At 37.8% G+C, this 24,349-nt stretch overlaps 1 protein-coding gene across 1 annotated transcript in view; it reads right to left on the reverse strand.

Annotated features, from left to right (window-relative positions):
• The window catches only part of gli3 (GLI family zinc finger 3), a 201,444-nt gene that overhangs the window by 76,800 nt on the left and 100,295 nt on the right, over positions 1–24,349 (reverse strand). The window contains exon 3 of the mRNA XM_048153717.1: positions 22,205–22,447. Within this exon, the coding sequence (XP_048009674.1) occupies positions 22,205–22,447 (243 nt within the window). The remainder of the gene's footprint in view (positions 1–22,204; positions 22,448–24,349) is intronic.

Genomic DNA, 24,349 nt, shown 5'->3' on the forward strand with positions numbered 1-24,349 from the left:
TTTTTTTTTTAAAAGTGAAGGTATTTGATCGTAATAATTCAGGAAATACCTGTAAAATAACAGTGTTTTTCGGTTTATTTAAATTAGGATATTATATTTAAATTCTACAAGTTCTAAATTCTAAAAAATACAGTAAATTTTCTGTAAAAAAAATATATGAATTACAGTCTTTTTTTCATTAATATCATAATACTTAAAATAACAGCTGAGTTGTTAATTTACATACATTTTTTTGTAATTTTACAGAGTTTTGAGTATAATTTAAAATGAAAGAAAATGACCGTAAAAAAAATCAGTTATTTTCTGTAAAATTAGGATTTTTTTTACAGTGTACGATGCCATCTTGTAAAAAAAGAGAGAGAGAGAGAAAAAACACACTTCAATCTATAGAAGTTTAATTCTCTATCCAGTTTCTTTATAAAGTGAAAAGTAAGTTTCAAATCTTCAATTAGCAGGTTTTTTTTAGACAAAAAAGACAAAACACGTTTTATATCTTTTGATTTTCTTGTAACATAGTAAAAAATGAGCAAGTGAGTCATAATATTTCAAAGACTAAGAGTACAGCTCTTATAAATAGTTAATACATAAATAAATATAATAAAAAAATATTATTAATTAGGGTGCAGATTTTCAAATGTGTGGTACCTTGCTGTATAATTCAGCATTTTATAAGTACTTTTATTTATTTATTTTTTATATAGTTTTTGAATTTGCAATGAAGCCACTGTATTGAGATAAATGGCTTTGGTTCTGCAGCCAAAGTAAAACAGGAGGACAACCAGTATTTGGCTAAGAAATGGCCTCTAATCTCTAGTACACCAGTGCATTGCCTCCAAGGAAGTACTTCATCAGGCCTATAGTCACATAAGACTTCCTAGAAAGGGAGCAAAGTTACTCATTTAGTTTAAACATTTTCAAAAGCATGCTGTAAAGTTCGGTCTACCTTTCCCAACATCCCTGCCTTTGAACTACCACTTTTTGTGGCCATGCATAATGCAGAGGCAATTTTTTGCTGTCATTATTTCACACCACATTCATTAGGACGTGATTATAAAGGGTTTTAATGAAAGAGCTGATTAAAGGCAAACTTTGACCAGACTCATTAGTTCATGATGGAACACAAGCACTCGTTGAACAGAAAAGAGAGTGTGAATATGATCACAATTACAGCTTATTATTTTAGGAGGATGATACGGCCTGAAGCATTTACTAAAATCACTCCCATAATCATTTTATGAAGACTTTTTCTTTCCTTCTCCTATTCTCTCTCTTGAAGTTTCATTACACATGCTCTTTGGGGGATTGCCATAATGTTATGTTAACTCCCTGATTGAGAGGTAATTGTATTGTGACCAAGAGATCAGATTGAGAAAACAATAACTGCTTCTTGTGCCACTTATAAGTCGTAAACAAAACCAAGAAGAGAAAACTTTTGATGATCAACAGTGAAACATTACTGACCATCCTCCAAACACCTCTGGGTCAATGATGTAACATTCCCTCAAAAACCAACAAACAAAAAACACACACACATAAAAAAAAAAAAAAAAACTATACATACAAATACTTGAATATACAAAGCCCCTAAAGGGGCGTGGTGGTGGAAAAAAAAATTGGAAGGGAGGAAATTTTACGTGCTGGTGGAAAAAAAATTTGGGATGGGAGGATTTTTTTTTTTTTTTTTTAATGTTTTGCGTTCCCTCGCAAAACTTTTGTGTTCCCCTGAGAAACTTTGCATTTCCTCACAAAGATATTTGCATTCCCTCACAAAGTTATAATCGTTCCCTTGCTGTGAGCTCGGACAAACACTTCCTCTTTAATGTCCCGCTGACTGACAGTAGTGTCTCAGTTAGTAAAATACGTTAATAATGCACACAAATAATGCGCAGCTCTTAGAATTTGAACTTGTTGGACTCAAATATAAAGAAATGCAGTCAGTGCTTATGTCAAGCAGTTCAGTAACATTGACAATATATTAACAGATTCGAGCTTCCCGGATCAATAACTCGTGAGCTAAATGTTGTTAAAATACAAATGCAGCTACTTTCAATCATAGTAACCTAGACAACAAGCTACAACAACCCAATTTCCTCAAATGTGCTTTATAATAAATTGGTCACTATGAGCAAGTGGTGGAGATACACATCTGAAGGGACCGTCTGAAAAGTGCAAAACCCAAAACCCTTTTGCTCATTTTATATGATGAAAAATACTCAATAACTTCACTGTAACACACTGTACTGTCACCAAATTCAGTTCATACATCACTGCTCTCCTGCTGGTTGTACTGGAACACTTAGTTTGATAAAAATTATTTTTTTATAAAAATTTATGATTATTAATTATTAAATAAAATCAATAACTTCACTGTTATTAGTAAAAATATTAAATAAATTGTAATGCCATCTAATTCAGTAAGCAATTATCATGCAAAAGCTGTTGTAAGTATGTAAGCTGTGTACCAACATCATTTGTGTAAAGAAGGCCTTTATGTGCTACTTGCCAAACTAAGTGGTAGTACCTAACCAACAGGAGAGCAGTGATGTATGAGCTGAATTTGGTGACAGTACAGTGTGTTAGACTGAAGTTATTAAGTATTTTTCATAATATAAAATGAGCAAAAGGGTTTTTTTCAGACGGTCCCTTTAGATGTGTATCTCCGCCGCTTGCTCATAGAGACCAATTTATTATAAAGCACATTTGAGGAAAATTGGGTTGTTGTAGCTTGTTGTCTAGGTTACTGTGACTGAAAGTAGCTGCATTTGTATTTTAACAACGTTTAGCTCACGAGTTATTAATCCGGGAAGCTCGAATCTGTTAATATATTGCCAACATTACTGAACTGCTTGACATAAGCACTGACTGTATTTCTTTATATTTGAGTCCAACAAGTTCAAACTCTTAAGAGCTGCGCATTATTTGTGTGCATTATTAACGTATGTTACTAACTGAGACACTACTGCCAGCCAGCGGGACATTAAAGAGGAAGTGTTTGTCCAAGCTCACAGCAAGAGAACGATTATAACATTGCAAGGGAACGCAAATATCTTTGCGTGGGAACGCAAAAGTTTTGCGAGGGAATGCAAAGTTTCTCGGGGGAACGCAAAAGGTTTGCGAGGGAACACAAAAGATTTGAAAAAAAAAATTCCTCCCATCCCAATTTTTTTTTTCCACCACCACGTCCCTTTAGGGGCTCCGTATGAATACAACTATGATGAGTATGTTTTTTGGGGCATTTGTTGTGCAGCATAAATTCAAAAATGTCAGGGTGATACAACTGTCCTGATATCTTATGCCACATTAAAAGAAGTAAAAGTTCTTGAAAAAAGACCTTGTGGAATATTCTTCTATTAACATTTTTATTATTATTATTTTTAAAATACAAATAAAATCTTACAAGATCTCACATTCAAGGCTTAAGCAAAAAATGTTATTGCTATTTTTCCAAACCATATGAAACCAGATTGAAAAGAAAAAGCACATTTCTGAAAACTTGGTACATGTGTTTTATACTAAAAATAAATAAATAAATAAATGATAAATTGTCAGAGGTGTGTAGAAGATAATTATAAGGAAAGGGAGAGAGGCTGGTGAGTTTGTGAATCAGTAATGTAGAACATATGCTGTTCTATGTTGTGTGCGCCTTGCACATTGCCGGATTTCATTACGCCACTTCACTTGCTCATGATCTCACTGCTCAAAAACGCTTGCCTGCACAGAGCTGATGACTGAGGGGCCAACTAGCATTAAACCCTGTGAGTTTGTGCAAGTCGTATGTGTCAATGGGAAAGCAAGTGCTTATTTCACTGTACATGTGTGTGCAAACCAGAAAAAACTAAATATCACAAGTGAACACACCCATGCACACCTGTGCGTGCTTGTAAGCCGTTGATAAGCTCATGATGTGAAGCATTCCTTAAGGACATTGAATATTGCGGGCAGTATGCATCTTGTAAAGCATTCCAAAAACGGGCTGCAGGATCCAGCTGTGTCTGCATGTAAACACACAAGTGCTGTTGAGCGCTGCTCTGTGGGGGTTGCTGTTGACTTGTGCATTCTGTTTAATTATAGTTCCCGATTGGTGTGACGGTAATGGGCTAATTACAGCTGTATAAATTATCCAAACGTACCAAATGTGTCTGGAATTGAGGTGGTGGAGTGCAGGCATGAGAAACAAAGCAGAAATACAAAGGGAGGGAAGGAAGGAGAGGAGGGATGGACAGATAAATATTTTGGTTGTTAAAGTGAGTGTTGTGAGTCAAACTGTAGGTTTCCAGCCCTCTCTGCTGTTCATCAATTAGTTTAAACACTAACAAATTTCACCCACTTGAGAAAAGATTGAATGAGAAAAGAAAGAAAGAAAGAAAGAAAGAAAGAAAGAAAGAAAGAAAGAAAGAAAGAAAGAAAGAAAGAAAGTCAAATTAGACAAATTAGTTCAGACAACCCATCGACAACTAGTCAAGTTTGCAAATATGTAGCTGTGTAGCTATGTTTTATATATATATATATATATATATATATATATATATATATATATATATATATATATATATATATATATATATATACACAGTGGCACGAAAAAGTATGTGAACCCCTTGCAGAATCTGTGAAAATGAGAATTATTTTAATAAAATAAGAGGGATAATAAAAAATGCATGTTATTTTTTGTTTAGTACTGTCCTGAGTAAGATATTTTACATAAAAGATGTTTGCATTTAGTTCACAAGACAAAACAACAGCTGAAATTATTAATATAACCCCATTCATAAGTTTTCAAGCATTTTTGCATATTTGAACCCTTTCCAGCAGTGACTGTAAGATTTTGAGATCTGTGTTTTCATACTGAGGACAACTGAGGGACTCAAACACAACTATTAAAAAAGGTTCAAACATTCACTGATGCTCCAGAAGGAAACACGATGCATTAAGAGTCGGGGTGTGAAAACTTTTTAACAGGATGAAGATGTCACAATTTTTCTTATTTTGTTTAAATATCATTGTTTTTCATTTAGTACTGCCCTTCGGAACCAACAGAAGATACTTGCATGTTTTCCGGCAGAAAAATTAAGTACAATTTACCTTTGTGGCGACCAGGGCGGGCGAGAGCCGTGAGGGAACGGCGCGAGTCTCTCACGGAGGAGCTCCGGGAGCATGAAAGGAGGAGCGACGACAGTGAAGGACGAGAGAGGACCAGGCCTGGAATTTATATTGTTTTATTATGTTTGTGTGGCCGGCAGACGTCCGCGAGGGTCTGTCGGCATTACTTTCGTTTTGTTCTTTGTTTATTTTGGTATTAAAGTTTTGATGAATGTTCGCCGGTTCCGCCTCCTCCTTCCCGTATATACGAACTGTGTTACATTGGTGCCGAAACCCTGGAGGAAGGAGGGACATGCTGTCGGAGAGCCCTCGCTGCTGAGGGGGATCGCGATGCTGTGGAGTTCGGGCAGCGCGGGAGTGAAGACCGCGAGAGGCTGCCCGAGGCGGTGGTACTGAAGCCTTGTGAAAGGTGGGACGGAGACCCGGGTGCCGTGCTCCTGGGACGAGGTGGGGTGGCTGCCGTCCTGGAGGGAGCGGAGGAGTGCCGTCGTCTGCCGTGGGCCGGAGCCTGCTACCGTCCGCCATGAAGGGGAGGAGCAGGGGACGGTGGACTCGCTGCCAGCTGCCCTCAACCGGAGAAGCCATCGCCGGCTGAGGCGGTCGAGGATCGGGCCGTCCATCGAGCGTCCAGTGCCATCGCATGGCACCGCGAGGAAGAGCCTCCCGGCAGGCTGAGGACCGAGCGGCAGTGTGTCTGGGAACTGGACCCAGAATTTTTTTTTCTTTTTCCTAGTGCTTGTATTGCGCATAATTTTAGTCATTCCCACAGGTTTCGCGCTCACACCAAAAGCGCGCGCGCCACTGATCTATATTAGTGAAGCGAACAAGCCACGCTCAGTCTCAAACAGAGACAGAAATCAAACAGAGTCACAAGTACCAAAATAAGCGCCTTCCTGTGCTTAAACTGTCAAATACATACAAAAGTATGTCAAAACCAGCGGCACAGGCAATCTTGGCGAGTATACAGATAAACACAGTCAGTTTTGAATCGTTAAATAGCTAAGAAAGTGAACCCATGTCGTGTGTAACATTATTGGGTCCGTTGAACACCGTTCATAAACTCTTAAAGGGACAGCTATGGAGTCAAAATAATGCCGCATATATATGCAAAAAAATAAAGTTTTGCAAAAGAAAATAAAGTTTTGCAAACGAAAATTAAAGTATTGAGGAAAATAAATGTGCTTTTTGCAAACAAAAATAAAGAATTGCAAAACATAAATGAAAAGCAATGATTTTGCAATACATATTTTCCATGGTCATATCTATTCATTTATTTGCAACGCTGCTTTTATTTTGCGTGTCAGTCTAGTTTGAGCTTGCGATGCCATTTTCCCTTTGCGCTTCATTTTTCCGCGCGTCTCGCTTTGTGGCACTGTTTTGACGTGGGGGGTGGCATGTAGGCCTACAAGATGCCTCCCTGGAAGTGATGTCATCGGCCCGAGACGCAGCTCACTGATCCAGGTACTGTCATGATGAGCAGAGGCTTGCGAGTGGATCACTTCTTTTTATTCACTAGCATTAAAACATGCATGTTTTCGTTTTATTAACAAATGTATATTTGTATTAGCAGTGTTTGCTCAAGTAAAGAAGTTGTAACCATGAACATCTGGCATTTATTTCTCTCGATATGTACACTTTTATAGCATTAAAATGTGTATTGTTTCATTTGTTTAACTGCATGTGTATTAACTGTGTTTGTTTAAAATATCTTAACCTGTGGGAGGACGCCAGCACACAGAAGCGTTCTTTGTTCACATTAGTTCAGAAATACTGCTAGTTTTAATGTAAAATAATGCAATTCACTTCATAAACTATAACTTACATCATTAAAGAGGTCTACGACTCAAGTTTCATATCGATCTCGACTTCGTTTTTCATTTACATAATGCCTGGCATAAATTAATAAATGACTGCCATTGTAAAATAAAAAATAAAAAATGAAGCTTGAGTCTTTTTGGTTTAGTTTTGCCACGAGTTTAATGCATAAACAAACCTGCGTGACCATAGCAACCTGAGATTATCAGAGATTGATAAAATATTTTTTATCCATCCCACAGTCCGTTGATCGTGTCTTTTTATGTAATATATGTGCATATAAGGATATTATTATTTTTATCATTATATATAATATATTATATCCAAGTGGATGCTGCACACTGGTGGTGGTTGAGGAGAGACCCCCCCACATCATTGTAAAGCGCTTTGGGTGTACAACAATAAATCGCTATATAAATGTATCATTAATTTATTAATTCATTCATATAGGCTAAACGTATATAATAATTGATAATATTATATTAATTAGGGCTATATTTTTATATTTATTGCTATGCTTATTTCCCCTTTCAATTCGTGTATTGCTTACCTAATTAACGTTCTGTGATAAATGAGTATTTTCATTTACAAATGAAACTAGCGAATTATTAATTTATAATTCTAGTATTTATTATTATAGGGTTAGGGTATTTATAGAGTTATTGTTAAATTCATCCTCTAAAGTGCACTTCCAGTAAAAATTCCTGTCACATAGCTTAATCAAAGCTTTATTGGCATGTCGGGCTTTTACAGTATAGGCTATTATTTACAAAACTCTCCAGGGCTGTGTTTTAAAAAAAGCATTGTTAAAACTAGCAGTAACTCTGAACTAATGTAAACAAAGAAAGCTTCTGTGCGCTGGCGTCCTCCCACAGGTTAAGAGATTTTAAACAAACACAGTTAATACACATGCAGTTAATCAAATGAAACAATACACATTTTAATGCTATAAAAGTGTACACATCGAGAGAAATAAACACCAGATGTTCATGGTAACTTCTTTAACTTGAGCAAACACTGTTAATACACATATACATTTGTTAATAAGGTTAATAAAATGAAAACATGCATGTTTTAATGCTAGTGAATAAAAAGAAGCGATCTACTCGCAAGCCTATGTTCATCATGACAGTACCTGGATCAGTGAGCTGCGTCTCGGGCCGATGACGTCACTTCCAGGGAGGCATCTTGTACAAGCCCCCGTCCCCTGACTCCACCCCCCACGTCAATACAGTGCCACAAAGCGAGACGCGCAGAAAAATGAAGCGCAAAGGGAAAATGGCATCGCAAGCTCAAACTAGACTGACATGCAAAATAAAAGCAGCGTTGCAAATAAATTAATAGATATAACCATGGAAAATATGTATTGCAAAATCATTGCTTTTCGCGCTGTTTCATTTATGTTTTGCAAAACTTTATTTTTTCGCGTATATATGGGGCATTATTTTGACTCCATAGACAGCAGTCCAATATTCCTGCTGCTGTCTGTCATGTTAATCAAAGAACAAAAGACAAAGAAAATCACTTTCTGCTCTTGACTGAATACGACTGAATATAACTTTAATGGTAAGAATTATTTACAATAAAGACTACAGAAATTAAGGTGTTATTTTACATTTGATTACTTTAATTCCCGAAACCCAATTAACGAAAAACTTAGTTTCATAGCTCTTCATAGCTTTTTTTTTTGTTGTTTTTTGTTTTTTTATGAAAATAAAACTCTGCATTGAAGAAAAGTAGATTTTTGTTTGTATATGTTGTCATTTATAGTTCTTAGAAAGAAAATCGTAATCTGCAAAAAATATGTATCGGCCGATCACACTAACAAAAAATTGGAATCAGCCAAGAAAATTGCAATCGGTGCATCTCTACTAAAAAGCCTCTGAATCCATCTAAATATCTCTATGAACAACAGCATATCAAAACAGATAAATCAACTCATCAGCTTACAGTGTTTAAGTCTCCTCAGCTTTCATTGTCAATTGCGCTCCCTATTGTTGCTGGCAACCATGAGGGGGCGGGCCAAACAATATTTTGAATTTGGACAGTACCTATTTTGAACACTGGGTGTCATTCCTACATAGAGCCCCTTTAAGTGGACGTAAACATTTGGGTGAAAATAGGATATGCTTCAGTATCCATGGATTCGGTCTTAAAGGGACTGTAGCCTATATTTGTCATTAATGTTAATAAAACAACAAAATATGTTAAATAAATGTATACATGGTAAATAAACCTACTGTATCTGAAAAACAAGATTATTTAATTTGTATCTCCTATAGTATTTGTTGCATTGTTTGTAATTTGTTTGTAAATGCTTTTTATTTAACAACAATTATATATATTGGTAATTATGCCCTTTAAAGGTTATTGGACACTGTGAAATTTTTGTTCTTTAAATTTGTGACATGCACATAAAAATAATTTTTTTTTTCATTAGAGTAATAATAAAGAAGCTGTCCTACATTCATTAGTCTCATTGTGTTGTGCTTGTGGAAAACTGCAACATAAAAAAAGACAGATTAATAAATGTATAGGCATCAGTATCGGTATCAGCGAGTACTAGAAAAAAAGAATTGGTACTCCTACTCGGTACCTAAAAAATGGTATCGGTGCATCCATATACATATATATATATATATATGAAGAGTTTGGTTCCAAAACGCAATCCATTTCCGTCAAAATCAGTATTGTATCTGGTCGGTATTGAAAAGTAATTTATTAATTTTGCGCAAAATACGATATCCGTCGTGTTATTCTGTCATGTTTTCTCCCTTTCTTTCCAAAACGCGACAAACGCCAGTCTCCTTTCTCTGCAGAATGCAATATATCCGCTCAACCAATCTCAGCGCACCATTCCACGCACTGTAAACATTGAAAGCTATTTAAAAAGCCGTTTTTAATAATGTACTCGGCAAATGTGTTTATTTAACCATGCGGTGGCGCCAGATACTCTCTAATCGGTAATGACAAATAATTTATAACATTAACAAGATGACCCGTTGAATTCATTTTGGGAGCGACAGCTGAATGTATTTTTAGTAAAATGCCTGTACATAACATAAATATTGGCAAAGTTTAGACTCTATCATATATGTGAATCAACTTACTTTGTTGTGTATTTTCAATTTGAAAAATAACTTTTATATTGATGGATTAATTGCATTTTGGAAAAAAAAATGTATCATGGATTTATTGCATTTTGGGGAAAAAAATAATACGTTTTTATAATAAACTTTTTAAAATCAAAATGTAGATTTAAATTTTTTATGTTTTTATAACCAAAATATGCTATGTGAAAGTCTGAAACAGAAAATAGTGGTTTTCATCTTGCCACGTTCTTGGTAAAGAAAATGCCTTTTTACTCAAATTAATCAAAATGGAGTTATTGTGTTTTGGAATCAAACTATCTCAAATAATATGATAATATATTGTGATAACATATAATTTGGTCAGTCTTGCAAAAGTGACTAAATAAATGTTACTTAATATTTCTATTTCTATCCTGTCCCCTGTACAAATGTAGGAAATATGTAACAAAATGTATGCTGAAAAATCATGATTATCTGTTTATACAGTCCAGCATAAACTGGAAAAGGAGGACTCAGGAGAAGAGAATTTGTGGTCTAATTGTGGTTTTATCAAATAAAGTGCCAATCACAGAACAGAATCCTTCTATTCATCCCACAGCGGGATAATTAAGGGGGTCAGAATGGCAATAATCCCCTGTTCCTCTTTTGAACAAGGGACAGCAAGGTAATCAGTGAAATCACAATCAGGTCTCAGAGGTAGATAAGGGTCGGCACCTCAGGGCAAATTAAGACCTACCTAACCTGCTCCATTTGCCTCACTCCCAAATTTCTCACTAGCTTTTCTCTTCCGGTTTCAAAAGTGTTAGCCACTACACTTTCTGACTTTCCCATTTTAAATACATTGTAAATAAAATTAGCTTTGGTTTCAACAGCTGATGCTCTCTGATTCTGCTCCAACAGAAGATAAATTGGCACAACTCCCTGCGTTTTCATTTTTCACACTTGTCATTTGTTCTCCTTTGTTTATACATCCACATTCTGCACTTCGCTCCGTCCCACAGCGAAAACCTGCATCCCTCTTGTCACCCTGAGAGTTATGGCCCCAAAACAAGCAGGAGTTGTAATCCATTTATTCTGTCCCACCAAACAAAAACTTTCCAAATAATCCTCGACAACACAGGTCTCGTTAAGAGAACAGGCCTTAGGAGAGAGAGAAAGCGCAACTTAGACAGTCAGGGAGTGAACAACTCTCTTCCTGTCTCTTGCTGTCTCTCGCTCTCCCTCGTCGCCTCTTTATCAAGCAGGTGGTGCCCAGGGGTGGCTGGCCAGGGCTGGGAGACAAAAGCGTATGTGTGTAAACTTTAAAGCTGATTAACCCGGCCCCACTGCCTTAATGAGTGCACCGAGTTGTGGGCACCTCAGAGACCTCCACGCTGAACCCTTCCTGTGCTTCAGACCCAGCCAGTCATCCCACTCCACACACATCAAAGAGCTTCCAGTACAGAGCGGAGAGGAGAGGTGAGGAGAGTGGGGGGATGGTGGGAGACGAGGAGGGGGAGGATGGACAGAGGGATCCCTTATCTCCTCCTGAGAGGGTGCTGCTCTGCAGAGTGAGATTGTCTCGAGCTGCCACCTGTCCCAGCCATCTTTGAAAGCAATGCTAAGCCTGTGATGGGCCTGACCTCCTTCAGCTCCCATTCTTTTATGTTTCTTTTTATTTTCTGCTTAGTTACTATACCCCACCCCCCCTTTCCACCTAGTATTCTTCCCCTCCACCCCTTTCTGTCTTGGCTTTTCTTGTGATTAGTACCCGAGGCAGGCGTGAGTCCCTTATTACCACATACAGACTCATATAATAATTAAAGGAGGGAAATTTTATTAGTGCTTTCTCTCCCTTCAAATTCAGGCCAAGGAAAGCACCAAGTGGTGGTTTCACTAACATTAAAGGGGACAGGATTTCATTGAAAGAAGCGGATACATGGAGTTGTAACATTCCAGAGTTATTACTATGTGACATTTAAAACATATCTTTTATCAGAGTGTCTATTTACACCAAGTGGAAATAGCCCTCCTTGTTGGCGGAGGCTATTCACGCTAACTCTGCCCACTATTATCATATGACAAAGTTACAAAACAAGTCATGCTTACAACAGAATCAGTGGCATGTAGAATAAGATGTGATAAGATATGATGCAACAGAACCGAGTTTGAATCCTCCTTTTACCAAACTCATTCTTTTCCCTTTTCCCATCGCATATCAGCTCAGAGTAGCGTTTAATTTAAATAAAAAATAAGAAAATATTTGAAAAGTGGAAATAAAATGCCTAACAGATATTTAACAGTGGGAATAAAGTGTTTAACAGGTAGGGTTAGAGGTAGGTGTATGGGAGGTAATGTCAAGTACATTTAATATCCCAACAAAGCAGAATCCATTTATGATTTTAATAAATATAATCATATACACTGAATATGTTGTTAATTTTCCACTGTACTGTTTTATAATACACTACAATACACTGAGATGCTACTATCTGCTACTATTTGCACTAAGTATAAATAGCATCTAACGACTACAGTATTTACACTTAGAAAAAATAGCATCTGTTGCTATTTTTCAAATTTACTGTTAGCCAAAGTCACGTGATTTCAGTAAACGAGGCTTCGCTTACGCGATCCGAACCACTGATTCAAAACAAAAGATTTGTAAAGTTTTGAAGCAGTGTTTTGAAATCGGCCATCACTAGATATAGTTGAAAAGTTGTTATTTAGTTTTTTTTCGGTGCACAAAAAGTATTCTCGTCGCTTTATAATATATGAGGGTGAGTAATAAATGACATAATTTTGGGTGAACTAACCCTTTAAGACATCCATCAAATAAGATGCATATCTTTGATGCTTAGACCCCTAATAATATTAATAATAATAATAATACATAGAAAATTATCAAATACATACAGTGCTCAGCGTAAATGAGTACACCCCCTTTGAAAACTACATTTTAAAGGTGCCCTAGAACTTTTTTTTAAAAGATGTAATATAAATCTAAGGTGTCCCCTGAATGTGTCTGTGAAGTTTCAGCTCAAAATACCCCATAGATTTTTTTTATTCATTTTTTTAAATGCCTATTTTGGGGAATCATTAAATATGAGCCGATTCAGGGTGTGTGGCCCTTTAAATCTCGTGCTCCATGCCCCAAGAGCTCGTGCTTGCCTTAAACAACATAAAAAAAAGTTCAAACAGTTAATATAACCCTCAAAATGGATCTTTACAAAGTGTCCGTCATGCAGCATGTCTAATCGCGTAAGTACAGTGTTTATTTTGATGTTTACATTGATTCTGAATGAGTTTGAGGCTATGTTGGAGAGATTTATAAAGAATGAAGTTGTGTTTATGAATTATACAGACTGCAAGTGTTTAAAAATGAAAATAGCGACGGCTCTTGTCTCCGTGAATACAGTAAGAAACGATGGCAACTTTAACCACATTTAACAGTACATTAGCAACATGCTAACGAAACATTTAGAAAGACAATTTACAAATATCACTAAAAATATCATGTTATCATGAATCATGTCAGTTATTATTGCTCCATCTGCCATTTTTTGCTATTGTCCTTGCTTGCTTACCTAGTCTGTTGATTCAACTGTGCACAGATCCAGACGTTCTGCCCTTGTCTAATGCCTTTCATAATGTTGGGAACATGGGCTGGCATATGCAAATATTGGGGGCGTACACCCCGACTGTTATGTAACAGTCGGTGTTATGTTGAGATTCGCCTGTTCTTCGGAGGTCTTTTAAACAAATGAGATTTATATAAGAAAGAGGAAACAATGGAGTTTGAGACTCACTGTATGTCTTTTCCATGTACTGAACTCTTGTTATTTAACTATGCCAAGGTAAATTCAATTTTTGAATCTAGGGCACCTTTAAACAATATCTCATTGAACACAAAAACAATTTCCAAAATGTTGACAAGCATTATTTTTTATAACATCTGTTTAACTTATAAAATGAAAGTAAGGTTAATAATATAACAAAATTTTCAGTTTTACTCAAATTAGGGTAATGCAAAAATGAGTACCCCCCACTGAAAGTTTCCAGAGCAAAGTTAAATTTTAGACTACAAATGTCTAATTTAACAAGAATTCAACCACAGGTGTGTCTAATTATTCATTACACAGGTGTCCAGCAGACAGCTGACTATAAAAGGGTGTTAAAACCCCTTCCCATTTCATGCTGTCAGCAATGGCACCACATGAAAGAGAAATGTCACAAGACCTGAGAAAGAAAATAATTTCTTTACACCAGAAAGTTTGAAGGCTACAAAAAGATCAGCAAAGCTTTACTTATCAGTCAGAATACTGTAGCAAAAGTGGTACAAAAAATTAAAAAAGAAGGAACTACAACCATCTCACAGAGATGTCCAGATCGTCCACGGAAGTTAACACCTCGACAGGAGCATCTTCTGATGAGAAGGGTTGAAGAAAATCGGCATGCGAGTTCACTGCAGTTATCTAAAGAAGTAGAAAGCGAAACTGGGGTGACTATTTCCCGTGACACAATACGGCGTACACTGCAGAGGAATGGCATGCATGGGTGCCATCCATGAAAGAAGCCTCTCCTAAAGCTAGCCTAGAGTTTGCCAGGGCCCATGCTGACAAAGATGAAGACTACTGGGACTCTATACTCTGGAGTGATGAGACCAAGATAAATGTTTTTGGAACTGATGGCTTCAAAACTGTATGGCATCGCAAAGGTGAGGAGTACAAAAAAAATGCATTGTGCCTACAGTGAAACATGGTGGTGTCAGTGTCCTTATATGGGGCTGCATGAGTGCTGCTGGTGTCAGGGAGCTGCATTTCATTGATGGCATCATGAATTCACAGATGATACCATCGCTCCGTGCCCTTGGTCGTCGTGCACTTTTCCAACATGACAATGATCCTAAACACACAAGGCCACTTGTTGGTTTTCTGAAGAAGAACAGGGTGAAAGTGATTCAGTGGCTTCTGATCTGAACCCAATCGAACACCTATGGGGAATTCTGAAGAGACAAGTTGAGCATCACTCTCCATCCAGCATCCAGTCTCTAAAAGAGGTCATTCTTGAAGAATGGAAAAAGATACATGTTGCAAAATGTCGCCAACTTGTTCATTCCATGCCTAGAAGACTTGGTGCTGTCATTAAAAATCATGGAGGCCATACAAAGTACTGGATGTAGTAGTTTTTGTTGTTTGGTGTACTCATTTTTGCATCACCCTAATTTGAGTAAAACTGAAAAATGTGTAATCTAAGTTATATTATTAACCTTACTTCCATGTTATAAGTTAAACAGATGTTATATTAAACTTAGTCTTGTCAACATTTTGGAAATTGTTTTCATGTTCATTGAGATTGTATAATTCTGGATAACAGCAAAAAAAAAAAAAAAATCATTTATAAATGTACTCCTCACATGATTGTTTAGAGCAAATTCACACAGACAAACACACACACACACACACACACACACACACACACACACACACACACACACACACACACACACACACACACACACACACACATATTGGTTTCCATGTTTCCATCTTATTCCTAAATCAACTCACATTTTTACATTTTCATAAAACTTTGAGAACAATTTCTAAGGTGCTTTACTCATAGAGACCTAAAAACATTTGGTCCCCATAATGTAGGGAATACCAAGTACACAGTACACACACACAGGACTGGAGAGAAAGTAGTGCTGTCTGAATACCCACTGAGGATGAGAGTGAGAACCAGTGGTATGATTTATTTACACAGTAGTAGTCCACCCAAAAAAGAAAGAAAGAGAAAGGGACCTCATAGGTGTCAAGCCATTGTTGTAGTCTCCTACGTTTTTAAGCCAAAATTTGTACAGTGGGTAGTGGAATTACTGACAGCAGTTGTCTCTATCCTTCAAACAGGCTTTCTTGGACAAGGTTCAAAGCATTTCTCTCTATGAAATCTATGAGATGGCTTATGCATTTTGATAATTTCAACAAAACACAAAAGCATGAAAGGAAACACATGTCATGTGAATGACTATGGCATATCCAATGTATCTAGATTTCTAGAGGAATTTCTCAAACAGATAAGAAGATTCCAAGAAAAACTGATGTCCATTACTCCAGTATCAGGCAGTGCTGAGAAACATTTCCCCTATATTCCAACATGCTTCACCCTGAACACTCCAGGTGAAAGAAAAAAAAAGGCAAAAAGCACAGGAATCTAATGGTACACCCATACACGGCAAAACTCCTTTAATAACCTCTATAAAAGAGGATCATAAGATTATCTGTGGTGTACTAGACCAAGATGGATAATAACAGTGAAAGATTCACTTTCAGAATGAAAACATCAGGATGAATGAGTAAAAGAGATTTCTTACTAGTGCCCAAAGACTGCTCCCAGTGTCTTGGCCCCTGTGAGCTCTGGCTGGGCCATAGCAGGGCCCCTCTTTCACAAATCCAATATGGAAACAATCATGCTGACCACCCTTGCCCTTGAAGTTGTCAGTGGGAGCCTCTCTATGGCTTATATCTTTTTTGAGGCATCATTGTGTTTTTATAATTACAGAGAAAAAAACAGCAGCCATTAAAGGCATAGAAAGTTCCCTTACTTTCTGTAACCTTTGAAGTATAAACTCCAAGCAAAAAGTATGTGGGTGTTTCTTCATCCAAGGACACTTTTTACTCAGTGGACTGTGGAAAAAAAAAAAAATCTGTAAAATGATTTTGAAAAAATTTCCATGGACAAATACAGTACATTGTTACTTCAGATCTAGACAGAGAGACTGATTTAAAATACATAAGTAAATAAATACATGTCACCTCATGTCATCAAGATTCTCTATTACGGGGCACAAGGTGAACCTATCATTCTGTTCTAGAGAAGTTCTTAGGAAGAGACAGAAGGTTTAATTTGAACAACAACCAGCATGGAAGTTTGAATATATATTTATTATGTCCAAGAAAAGTCCAAATCAAACAACCAACTCCACATCTTCATTTGATATGGTTATCCAGAATACACCAATTGTTAGTTTGGTTCTGCTCATATCTATATATTTGACAGAAGACGTTTACTGTTCAGTGGCCAAGTGAAGGTTTGATTTTGGAGGTAAAGTGGAAATAACACCCAGCACTACCAACCTAATATATCAGTGTCAAGCTCAATCCTTTTCACCATCTCAGAAAGCCCTCTACAAGTCTTCTGTTCAGGCGGCGGTGGCTTGCTATGCTCCACCAAGGGCACTGAAGTGGGAATATCCTCTGATATGGTGCGCACCAATGCAGAGCTGACCAGACAGATGCAAGCAGTTTGGATATGTCTGTTTGGTGGGATATCATCAGTCCCTCCTCGTGTTCGTTTGTCTGGACTCTGGTGCAAGGCATCAATGAGGCTTTGGTGGAGGATTACAGGCTTCAGGAAACTTGGTAGATCTTTATCCAAGCAAGAACACAGGACTGAAACTGTAGCCCCACACCGCTGATCAAGCTAAAGGTGGGAGCCAGTTTGCTTTTGAGTGGGGACAATATTTCACACAGAGAAGTTGTAGACCGACACTAAATAGGCTTAGAAGTCGACCCTCTGTGCAGTAATGACACTCGTGGGCTTGAATGTTAAGGACAAAGGGGCTTCAAAGAGCTAAACTCTTGAAATCTTTGGGAAAGTGCTTGTGAAAAAGCACAAATGCTTTAAGACCATAAGGACAGCCAAGACTGCACTGAGGAACGTGAATAAACCTATTGTTCAGTTGAGTTTGCTGAGGAAAGGATATGGCTTTGTGCTGCTGGGACAATCATGTGTATGTCCAAGATTTTAAAGCACTGTGGAATGCCAAGACTTCATCTCTCCCTGTTCGCCTTGTTCAAAACATTCTCATTCCATCTTAAAATTCATATAAAAGGGAAATATTCAATTCAGCATGCTCTAATTCCCATAACAGGACATGGCTCTTTCTGGAGAAGAGCACATCTGTTTAAGAAAATACAAACAATTAGGAAAGAGGATAAAGAGAGAGAAGAGAAGGATCTTCCACTTCCCCAAGAGAGATAAGAAGTGCAACGGCAGCAAGTGCTTCACTGTTGCTGCGGCCTGATGACCTGCTAATCAGTGGACAATATAAACAGACGTCACAGCGTTAGCCGCATTTCACACTTCCACACATTTAGTGCTCTTTCCTTCATTAATCCGTCTTTCAATCCTGCTGTCTTATCCATACTGTGCATTAGAATGGTGCTAAGCAGGGACTCTTATCCAGTGTTTGTGTGAGAAAAGAGGATAAGTCTCAGGAATAACGACTAATGCTAATGCTTCGACTAATGCTCACAAAGAGGGCTATTTATCATGTGTGCTCTTTATACAAAACGTTCCAGTCCTTTATGCACTTATGCAGTAAGTGCAGAGAGTTTGTGTAAATGCAGTATTAGTGCCTTGACTCGTTGAAGTAACAGAGATTTGTAGGACTTTCTCAGAGGTCCTTGCTGTATCTGTGCTTCCCCCTCCTCTGGCACTTGTCGTTTGGAGCTTTGTTCCTGACACCCACCCCCAGGGTGTCCCTGTGTGTGTTGCCGTGGTGACCAGGTGTGCAGAGGCGGCAGGTGGAGGCTCATTTAGGCGCATTAGGCCTTGACATGCGCCAGCAGGAAGAGTAATCACGCTTTACCTGCCACAAGTACTAGTGCATACACAGCACAAACAGCCCGACTCGCTCTACATCACATACTTACACACACGCACTGGCTCACACTTACACTAGCGCACACCTGGGATGCATTTACGAGCTGATGGATCTCCAAAGGGAAAGAGAAATGCAGGGGGGCTCTGTCGAATGTGAGTGTGTGCATGTGTATTGGGGTCAAGGTTTTTCACAACTCAAAGCCAGTGGAACTGAGTGAATGGTGCCAGTGTGGGATTTAAAGAGCTGAGCAGTGATGGGGATAGGGTTAGTTAAATGGTCCTGGCCTCTCATAATCCCTCTGGTGAGGAGTGTACACCACATCTTTAATCAGAGATGTACACAGAGCCCTTTATTCAATCATAGATGCTTTGCAGTCTAGACAATATAGGTTTCAAATGTCACACTGCAAGAAAAAAACAGGGGTTTACAGTATTGAATGTCTAAAGCAATAATTCACCTTTTAAAATTGTTATGTAAACACCTTAGTCTAACTGGAACTGTACATGTCTGGTTTTTGTAAAGTTGGACTAACAGACAGATTGTAACTTGGCTTCTATCATCTATACACAATCGGTTTACAATTGACTGCAGCATCGTCTGCTTCCTCTGAAAAACATTGGTAAAGTGCAACGTATTTAATCCTTTCAATTTTTTTAATTCACATTGTGTTACATAAATTTGGACAGACAAATGAAGACTAGCTTGACTATTAAAAAAAAAATCAGCTTAAGCGCAATAATAACTGCACAAGTAATTATTATTTTAGAACCAATAAGTTCTCACTTAGCAACAACACAAAACACCCTGTTATTGTATCAGTAAGTTATACATTATATGTTTCTTCAGAAAATATAAAAACCCACTTTAGATCTGTTAGGGATTCTCTTATTGTGAGACAAATATGTAATGGTATATGCAACTTATGAAGCTGAAGGTACTAGTTTAACAGGACTTTGGGACATGTTGACTCTGTTCTTCAGGCCAACTTTAGTAATTTAGGTACTACTACATCACATTTTTTATTTAATAAGAATCAAATCAAATGCCCGAGGCATTTCTGTGAAATATCTCTCAAACAAGAATTTGTTCCTGGAGAGGGAGACATGGGGAGAGTGCCTCCCACTCCTTCTAGCATTCATTCCATCATCAACTTTCTGCACGCCGCAGTTCATTGCTGCCCTGGTGATCCCCCATGCAGAGAGAATGGACCTTTGGATGACTAAGAGGCTCCTTTGACTTCTCCTGCTGTTTTTGAACCCCTCTGTTTCAGTGTCTGCCTTCTCCACCTGACCTCTGACCCCCACCACTCTTTCACCCTGCACCCTCTACCCCAGCCTACCCCTCCGGACTCCAGCCACCCGGAACACCCCTTTTTCACTTTTTTTCTTTTTTGCCTTGCCATTTCAGTCTCCATCTCTCCCCGACATTTTAACTCTCTCTTTTCCCTTCGCTTCACTCTTTTTCTTTGTCTCCCTCAGTCTGTCTCTCCTCTTACCATCTCTTCGCCCTTTTTTCTTTTTCTCCATTCATGTTTCCCCTTTTATTTATCTCTATAAACCATTTAAAAGAATGTTATGGCTTCAATACAAATTAAATTCATAAAGCACAATGTTGATTATGACAGAACAATACTGTATCTTCAACTTGTCAACTTGTACATTAGTATTATAAGTATTACTTTTTTGTTTTTTTAAACATTTTAAATATATATAATTACATTTTATATACTAGTTATTTCGAAATAACAACAACAATAATAATATTGATGAAACTTGATGTAGACTTGAAATATAATGATAATAATATACTGAACTCAAAACATTTCTTTATGTTACTCTTTAAGATCTCGCCTCATGTTCACGTTCACGCGAGTGTGACAAAATGATTTACGGTAATTCAAAAACAATGTATATATTATGACTTTATAAGACAATTGTAAAGTCATAATAATAACCCACCTCCATCGAGATTTCTTGTACTGTATTTGCAAAACTACGTTGTAGTCCAGAGCTGCACTTGGAGTATTTACAACAGTGTGATTCACTGAAGGAACCTGTAGGGGGAGCTTCGCAAATCTTACTGAGTTCCGCTTTAAGTTACTTTCTCTCTCTTTAAGTTAGCACTGACCCCAGCCAATGCTGCCTCATCGCAGGAACAGAGTGAAGATTTCTTAGAGGTCCTTACTGTATACTATCCACACCTTCCCCTTCCTCTGATACTGCCTCACCCCATTAAAACTCTCTCTTTCTGCCTATTTCTCTCAGTTTCTCTGTACACAGAGAGTGGCAGAATTGCTGAGGTGGTCAGGCCTGTATTAGTCAATATGTGAGGGGTCTGACTGGTCAGATTGTAGTTGACCCTTGTGCATTAAGATGGATGGATCAAAACTAGACCAACAAAGCACTCGGCTGTTAATGAAGAGGCCTAAACGAACAGTGATACAGTGGTAAATGGTTTTGTGAGAGAGAACAAAGGTAAAGGGCATTTAATTAAGTGCTATGGATTAAAACTACACTGTCAAACCCAATTCAAGACCAATTTAGCGAAAGTAAACAAGCCATCACATCGAATCCTCATCCATAGGTGACAACTAGGCAATGGTGGTCTGCAATATTAACCTCTTAAAAGGCTTTGACTAGCCTCATCTGTCTCTCTCTCCCTGTATTTATCTCCTTCACTCTATCCTGTCCATTCACATGTCCTTGCCCTCTTGCTAAGAGTCTCTCATGATTATTGATTATAAAAATGATGGGGGAGTCCGGTGGACCAGAGAAAAACAAGAGAACGAGAATATGGAAAAGAACAAGGCATGGGGGAGTTTGACTGCTCTCCGCTCTGTGGCGCTTTGATCACGCAGCTGATGAGCGAGACTGGAGTTGTGTGCTTACACTCGGCCCCTAATGAGGGAATTAGGGAGCAGAGAAGAACGTCCCCCATACTAACTTCCCCTCTGAAAAAAATGAAAAGGCAAGCGAGAGCGAATGAGAAAGAAAGGGCAAATAGTCAACTGTCAAGCCCAATCAATCCATTAGCAGCTTTGCCTTTTGCCTCACAAAGGGGAAAAAGTTAGTGTGCTAGCCCTGCACTAAATGTTTGTCCTTGAGTTTTATGCACAGACAGTATCTACAGTCTATAGGGACTTGGTGTTCACAGTTCATTGTAACTGTCCTATGCATTACTGAGATAACTTCTGTAGGGATAGGTTCACCAAAAAACAAAAGGCAGGAGGGAGAAGATTTTTAGTGAGTGACAAATCAAATTTCAGTTTGTTCCTCACACAAATTTATTGTATGTCTATAGAAGACATATAGTCAACTTTTTTGTCAATGTCTACTATTTGTTGCAAAGAAAGCAGCCAATACATCCTCCAAAACATGTTGCTTTGTATTTCACTTTTTGGGTGGACTATCCCTTTAGGATTCAAGGATAAGCCTAACATATTTTAGGATAAATAGCCAAAAAGTATAGATTAATTGGATTAAAACAAAAAAGACCAAAGCTGCATATTGAGAGGGTGCTTGTCCTGAAACATGAAAAAGTAGTAACTCACTATAGTGAGGGTCCAAGTATCCATTGCGAGGGTCCATAGTGAACAGCGTCCCCCGATAGGGCAGGGTGTGGTCTGCAAGGTGGGGCAGGGAACTGTGAAGTTCTTTTTTCACCAATGGGGAGCGCTCTTCTGTAGAGGTGGATGGTTCCTCACTCAGTTTTCCTGATGTGCCCAGAACCGTGGTCTGCCCACTGATGGCATTACGCCTCTCGCGATGATACGGGGAACCCGAACTGTCATCCTCTAAATGAGAGAAAAATAAAAAATAATGAATATTAATCCTTTATTTCTTTTTAATTATTACTAAATATAATTTTCAATTTTGCCACTTTTATTGAAACGTAGAGTATAAAGAGATATACAAGACTGGCACTACGGCTAAATGTGTTAGCATGTGTGCTAACCACTAATTCATGCCTGTGACAAAAAAAAAAAAAAATTAAAGCAGTTATAGATAATTTGGTCTATAATCTATGATCTATAATGAATTCTGAGTTAACCTCACAATGCAGTAGCTAACAGTGCAGTAACGATTGTGTGCAGTCAGTTATGGTCTAAATCTGCAGTTCTTTTTAACTTTAATGGCCCCCAAAAGACAATATTTAAAGGCTCCTAAAGATATTTCTGGTACTTTATGATGTAATGACAAAGCTGCTTATTTTGAAACATTAGAGAATATAATAAAATAATGAAATATTTATAAACCATTTAAATAATTAAACTCCATATTACCCAAAGTTTCAATAACTGAATGTTATTCAGCATTTCTACCTTCTGAAATATTTTAGAGCTAGACATAACTAGCAAATCATTATAAAACATGATGTTTTAGGATTTTTTAATTTCCACAAATTTCCAGGTCTGGAAAACACACTTTTGAAATTCCCTCATATTTCCAGGTTTTCAAAGAAAATTCTGGTGCTTAAAAAGTTGTTAAGGGCATTAAACAAGAATATAATATCAGTTTACATCATGATTTTATTTGTTTAAAGCTGCAGTCTGCAACTTTTAGTGTTAAAAATTTACAAAAATTATATAATGAGAATATACAACATGAATCCATTTTCCAAACCGTGTTTTTGTCTTATCCTGAATCATTATGGTACACTTATAATAAGTATTTATATTCTGACTATTTCAGACCGGACTGGTAGGACTCGCGGTAGGACTCGCGGCTAAAATGTTCCTCCGCAAGACGCGTGCAGTTCTGTTTATTAACCGCTAGAGGGCCAAAAATCGCGGACAGCAGCTTTAAGCTTCTTCAGGTTCTTTGGAAGTTTGTGGTTGAGAACCACTGCCCTAAATACATAAGGATCGGTGATAACAATATGTTGTAAATATGTAATAAAAACACACAAAGTTTTTATACACACTCTCAAATATGAATAGATCAGGCCCTGAGTTGCTTTTTGTTCAAACAAACCATGTACAAGTGGAGAAAAAAGCATAAGCTTGTTGTCTGAGCTTAGCTAATGCTAATATCTGTTATGGTCATATCAACTAGTACTGCAATAGGAAAATTTATGGCCACACAAACCTACAGATACACAAATGTAAAAACACAGAGACACTCACAGGTAGACAGACCCACAGACAGCGGCAATAAATATGTGGAACAAGTCTGGTCACGCTAAGTCTTCGAGTAGTGCAGGGAGGCATTGTTAGTGCTAACGTGTGCTTTAGGGAGTTCTTTATGAGTTTTATGTGCAAAGCCTCCTGGGTTTGGCCTCTTCCAGGCAAATGTGCTGGTTCACAGCTTCACACAAGAGCAATGGAGTGTCTCTGTGTCTGTGCTTGCCATAGTCTGTGAAATAAAACAGGCCAACATTCAACATCACAGCAGCAGTCAGGCAAGGATTTCCCACAAGCTCTCTCTCTCTCTCTCTCATTTTTTTTTTTTTTTTTCAAAGACACAGAATTCCATGGAGAGGGCAGCTGAGTCTTTTCCCTGCATTCCAAACTGCCCATTAAATGGCCTCATGGGTAGTATCAACGCCCACAAGCTATCTGCCTTCTCTCTCTCTTTCCCTCTCTTTCCATATACCAGTCTTTTAACACTGTTCCTGCCTCTTTCCTACACACACACACACACACACACACACACACACACACACCAAAAGAGGTGTACTTTCCTTATGTCTCTGT

Source organism: Megalobrama amblycephala, linkage group LG13 (genome assembly GCF_018812025.1).
Source record: "Megalobrama amblycephala isolate DHTTF-2021 linkage group LG13, ASM1881202v1, whole genome shotgun sequence".
NCBI lineage: Eukaryota > Metazoa > Chordata > Actinopteri > Cypriniformes > Xenocyprididae > Megalobrama > Megalobrama amblycephala.